General features: G+C 51.2%; 1 protein-coding gene across 1 annotated transcript in view; it reads left to right on the top strand.

The window, feature by feature from the left end:
• gemin5 (gem (nuclear organelle) associated protein 5) overlaps positions 1-4,695 on the top strand; it is a 16,881-nt gene that overhangs the window by 10,463 nt on the left and 1,723 nt on the right. Inside the window, exons 19-26 of the mRNA XM_037688201.1 lie at positions 592-687; positions 786-923; positions 2,143-2,290; positions 2,383-2,502; positions 2,577-2,787; positions 2,857-3,126; positions 3,884-4,046; positions 4,136-4,583. Of these exons, the coding sequence (XP_037544129.1) occupies positions 592-687; positions 786-923; positions 2,143-2,290; positions 2,383-2,502; positions 2,577-2,787; positions 2,857-3,126; positions 3,884-4,046; positions 4,136-4,583 (1,594 nt within the window). The remainder of the gene's footprint in view (positions 1-591; positions 688-785; positions 924-2,142; positions 2,291-2,382; positions 2,503-2,576; positions 2,788-2,856; positions 3,127-3,883; positions 4,047-4,135; positions 4,584-4,695) is intronic.

Genomic DNA, 4,695 nt, shown 5'->3' with positions numbered 1-4,695 from the left:
AGAGGGTGGCCAGTGGTGGCCTTGGCCCCCATAAATTAATCTCAGACACAACTGATCATCTGAGAAAACTATACTCTGTAGTTTTTATGTTGCTTTAAAGTATAGTTTCCTCAAATGGTTGGGGTGGCCAAAGATTAATTTATGGGGGCCAAGGCCACCACTGGCCACCCTCTGGCTCCACCACTGCACCTGCTGGTGATAAAATTGCTCCCTCAACCTGCCAGGATCCGTCACTCTGCACAACCTCGGGCAGTGAATTCACCACAACAGAGTAAATAAATTAATGTTTTTATTTTACATGTAAGAATTCAACCCTGTGAAAAACTCAGTTCATCTGAAATGCACACCAACATGTCCGTGCAGCTAAATATCGTTTCTTGCGCTATTACCGGTAGCATCACCACTGAAATATGTTGCACCAAAAACATTTAGGTCTACTCACATCCTCTGTTCTGTTCCCGTCAGAAAAACACTCATGTCAGAAACTACAGACATTCACTATTCAGAGCTGGGGTCATGGGCGCACCGCTTGTTGAAAATGTTTGAGTTTGTAGAACGTTTAAAACCCCAAAAGGTCGTCTGTGTTCTCAGCCCCACCTGCAGGTTGTGTCCCGGGTCAGGGGGATCACGTCCACCTGGGTCTGTTCCATGACCGGCAGGCGCTGCGCTGCATGTTCCAGGCAGAAGGTGGGTGGAGTTTTCTCTAAGGTCTCAGTTTTCAGTGTGGATTAAAGGTACAACACGGAGGAGGCGTTCATCTTTTCTTTCATCCTGTCGCTCCTCAGAGGAGGCCCACCTGGAGGCGGGTCACCTGGACTCTGTGGTGTACCTGCGGCTGTGGAGCGGGGACCTGCAGGGGGCGCTGCAGCTCGCCACAGAGAGGGGGGAGCTGAATGACCACCTGCTGTCCGTCGCCCCCATGGGTAAAAACACTCACAGCTCCGACTGTAGGAGAGCGCCCTCCAGTGGGCTGCAGAGGAACTTTTGATCTCCATTTCCAAGTTTTAAAAAGTCATTTATAGTTTTAATTTGGGTTAAATTCATCTGACAGTTTTAATGATGATAAATTCAATCCCAGGAGAGGAAAGGTTCACCCTCCTTCAGTTGTGGGGTTTTTCTTGTCAGGACGTAATGAAACTGATGATTTTTATTTTTATTTAGCTCTAAAATTATTCAAACAGAACCTGAAGTGAACAAAAACACAACAGATTCACCGTTTTTTACTAAATGAAACGTTGTGATTGAAAACATGATTTAAGACGAAACGTAGCAGCAAACGTGTGTTAACACGACACCAAGGTGGAACGGCATCAGCAATGACCTTAGAGAAGCAGCTGCTGCCGCCTAGTAATGTGGGAAGGGTCAAAGGTCACCTCCAGACAGTCTGGACTGCATCGTGCTGCAGAGAGAACGATGGTTCACATGTAGAGTGCACGTCCAGCCAGGAGCTTGGTAGCTCGGTGGTCGGTGCCACGGTCTTGTGATCCTGAGGTCGCGAGTTCGAGCCCAGGTTGCGTCAGAAAGGGCACCCGGCGTAAAACAATTGCCAAGTTTTTCATGCGAGTTTGCGCGCTGTGGTGACCCCTGAAGAAGAAAGAAACTTACTAGAGTGGACGTCCAACCAAATTCACCCCAAAGGTCAGACAGTGCAATGCTCAGAAAAATGAGCTCCATGTCAGACACTGTTGGCCTCAGTCAGAGGGTCAGAGGTCAAAGCCTCTTCACTCTATAAACAACATGGCAGACTTGAAGGATCCACAAGACTTCTGGGACAGAACCAGAGCCAAAACAGACAGTTGTTTACCCAGAATGCACGGCAGCACACAGCTCCTCCCAGCTGTCAGCACGGAGGTGGAGGCTGATGGTTTGGGCTTCTGTCAGTCACTGAGTGGACCAGAACTCCTCTGTAGACCAAAGGTTCTGGAGTCCAACAGCTGAAACTTGGACCAAACTGGGTCCAACAGAACCACAATCCAGAACACAGCAGCCGATCTACAGCAGAACGGGTCAGATAGAACAGAACCAAGGTCCAGTCAGAGTCCCGAACCTGAACCTGATTGAAAGGCTCTGATCAGTTAATGGGTCTAACCTGTCGGTCCTCAGAACCTTCAGGTGCTTCAGTTCTGAACGTTGTGTCTGCAGCTGGGTTCGAGGTGTGGAGCCGGGCGGCGGAGGCCTACGTGAAGCAGCTGAGCCTGCAGGAGCAGCACCTGAAGGCAGCGTCTTACCTGCTGTCGCTCAACAAACTGTACGAGGCCGTGGACCTGCTGAGGTCCAACAAGCTCTACAGGTCCACTTCCTGTTTTCATTCTCGTCCTGACAGGAGCTGCTCGGTTCTCCGCAGCGTTTGGGTTTGTTCTGACGGGGCGGTTCTGTTTGCAGGGAGGCCATCGCTCTGGTCAAAGCCCGGCTGCCAGCAGAAGAACCCGTCCTGAACGAGCTGTACGCGTGTTGGGCCGCCGCGCTGGAGAAGGACGGACATTTATCTGCAGCTGCCAAGTGGTCAGAACATTTGTGGCCCGTTTGTGTCTGAATGGTTCTGGTTTCTTCACTGATCTTCTTGTCGTTTGCTTCAGCTACCTCGCGGCCGGCTGCAGCTTCGACGCAGCCAAGGTCATCTCCAGGAAGAACGACGCTTCCTCTTTGAAGGCGGCAGCCGGTCTGGCCAGAATCTCCGGCGAGGAGGTTCTGGCCCAGTCCCTGGCTCTGAGATGTGCCAAAGACCTGGCTGCTGCTCAGGACTGGGTCGGAGCGCAGGAGGTCCTGAGCTCCCAGCCCGGCCTGCTGGTCCGTCTCCACAAACCTGCAGAACCTGTGATAAAACCAGCAGCCGTGTTCTAACGGTTCTCTCTGCAGGTCCACAGGCTCCATCTGTGTGTGGCGGAGCTGCTGGCTGCGTCTCTGGAGGACTCGGACGTCTTCTGTCCCGCTTCCCGTGTCTCCAGCCATCCGTGGGCGGTGCCCGGTCAGAGATCCAGCAGCCTCCAGGACAAAGTGAGGGACGTCTGGGAGAAGGAGTTTGGTGTTTCACAGAACTCCGCAGGAGACCGCGGAGCCAACGCTCTGCTGCAGGAGCTGAAGGGAGTGGAGAGTCCAACGCCGAGCGCCACCGTCCCCTTCAGACAGGTTCGGTCCAGAAACATCCGAGGGACGACGTGTCTCCGTCTTCTTGTGTTCAGAGCAGAAACTGTTACGGTGCTGCCGGGACGTGGGGCTGGACCCTCCATACGAAAGTCCCGCCTCCCCAACGTCCCCACTGGCTGACAGGCTGTCAATCACAGTTTACCGTGAAAGAACTTTTAAAACGAGGAAAATTACATTTTCTGCAAAAGTCAAAGACGATTTGTCTGAAATTTGTTGAAAACCAAGTTGTTAAAATTTGAACAATCAAAGCTAAAGCTAAAATTACGAGGCTACAGTAAACTTAGCTTAACGGTAGTAGCTAAAGGCTAACAAAACAATCAAGAAACAGATTCAGAAAGTCTTGATTTTTTTTTTTTTTAGGGATTGAAGAGCTCAAAGCATTTCATAAAAAAAGTAAAGTTAAATATTTTAAGTTTTAGCTGAAAATAAGAGTTAATACCCGACATGTCCTGAATGAGCTGAACGTTTTGATTTATAAACAGCTGAATTAATCTAAATAACTTCAACTTGAAACTGGAAAACAGTGATGCTGCCCCCTCACTCTGGAAAATGTCCTGTTTACATGAAGGGGCGGGGCTTAGAGATGGCACTGCAGTCAGCCAGTAGAGGGAGCTGGTTCCTTGTGGCTTCAGCTTCCAGGTCCTGGTCCGGTCTCTAATTATAACAAGTCTCAGTGAGCTGCAGAGACTTTTACCTTCCAGCGTCTTCAGTCCTGAGTCTGTCTGCTGTCCGTCCTCAGGTCCTGCTGTACTCCTCGGTTCACCTGACCCGGGCGCTGCTGAGCTGGATCCAGAACTCAGACGGACCTCTGATAACGGAGCTGTGGCAGGCGGCGGCCTGGTTCAGGGAGGCGGGACACTTCTGTGCGTCTGCAGAGTTCTGCAGGCTGCTGTTCCCTGACGGTACGAGGTTCTGTTGGACCTTTGGTTCAGAGATTTCTCCTTTAGTTAAACAAATTACTACTGAGGTGGGACGTCTTTCTGTCTTTCAGGGGACGCCAGTGGTTTTTCCAGGAATCACTCTGAAACGCTGCATCACACAGAGGAAGCAGCCGAAGCTGCAGCCGAAGATGAAGCTGCAGCCGAAGCTACAGCTGCAGCTGCCAGCCTGCAGGCGTTTGTCTGTTACCACCGTCTGTACGAACGCTGGTGGAGCGGCACCACGGCAGGACAAGGCGTCCAGAACGGACAACCCCTTAAAGCAGGAGACGAGCCGATGGACAACGAGCGAAGCCGAGGACAGTTGGAGTCCGTCGATGCGTCCATCCTGCTCTCTGAGCCGCTCGCCGCCCGTCAGGCTGCTCAGAGATCAGTCAGAGAGATCCAGGAGCGGCTGACCGCCATGGTTCTGCAGCACAGCCGGGCCCAGCTGGACTCCGGGGACAAACAGGACAACGGTCCATCACCAACATCAGCAGATGATCAGGAAGCTGAGAAAAGGCGAGGAACCGTTTTTACCAGATACTCAGTATTTAAAAACAAAAGCTTAACTTTTTTAACTTTACCTGATGTTAGCGTTTGGTTTATTTTAATAAATCTGATGTTAGCGTTT

This window comes from Nematolebias whitei, chromosome 14 (genome assembly GCF_014905685.2).
Source record: "Nematolebias whitei isolate Nwh7 chromosome 14, NemWhi1, whole genome shotgun sequence".
NCBI lineage: Eukaryota > Metazoa > Chordata > Actinopteri > Cyprinodontiformes > Rivulidae > Nematolebias > Nematolebias whitei.
The sequence above is the reverse complement of the archived record's forward strand: the minus strand, read 5'-3'. Positions and strand labels throughout refer to the sequence as shown.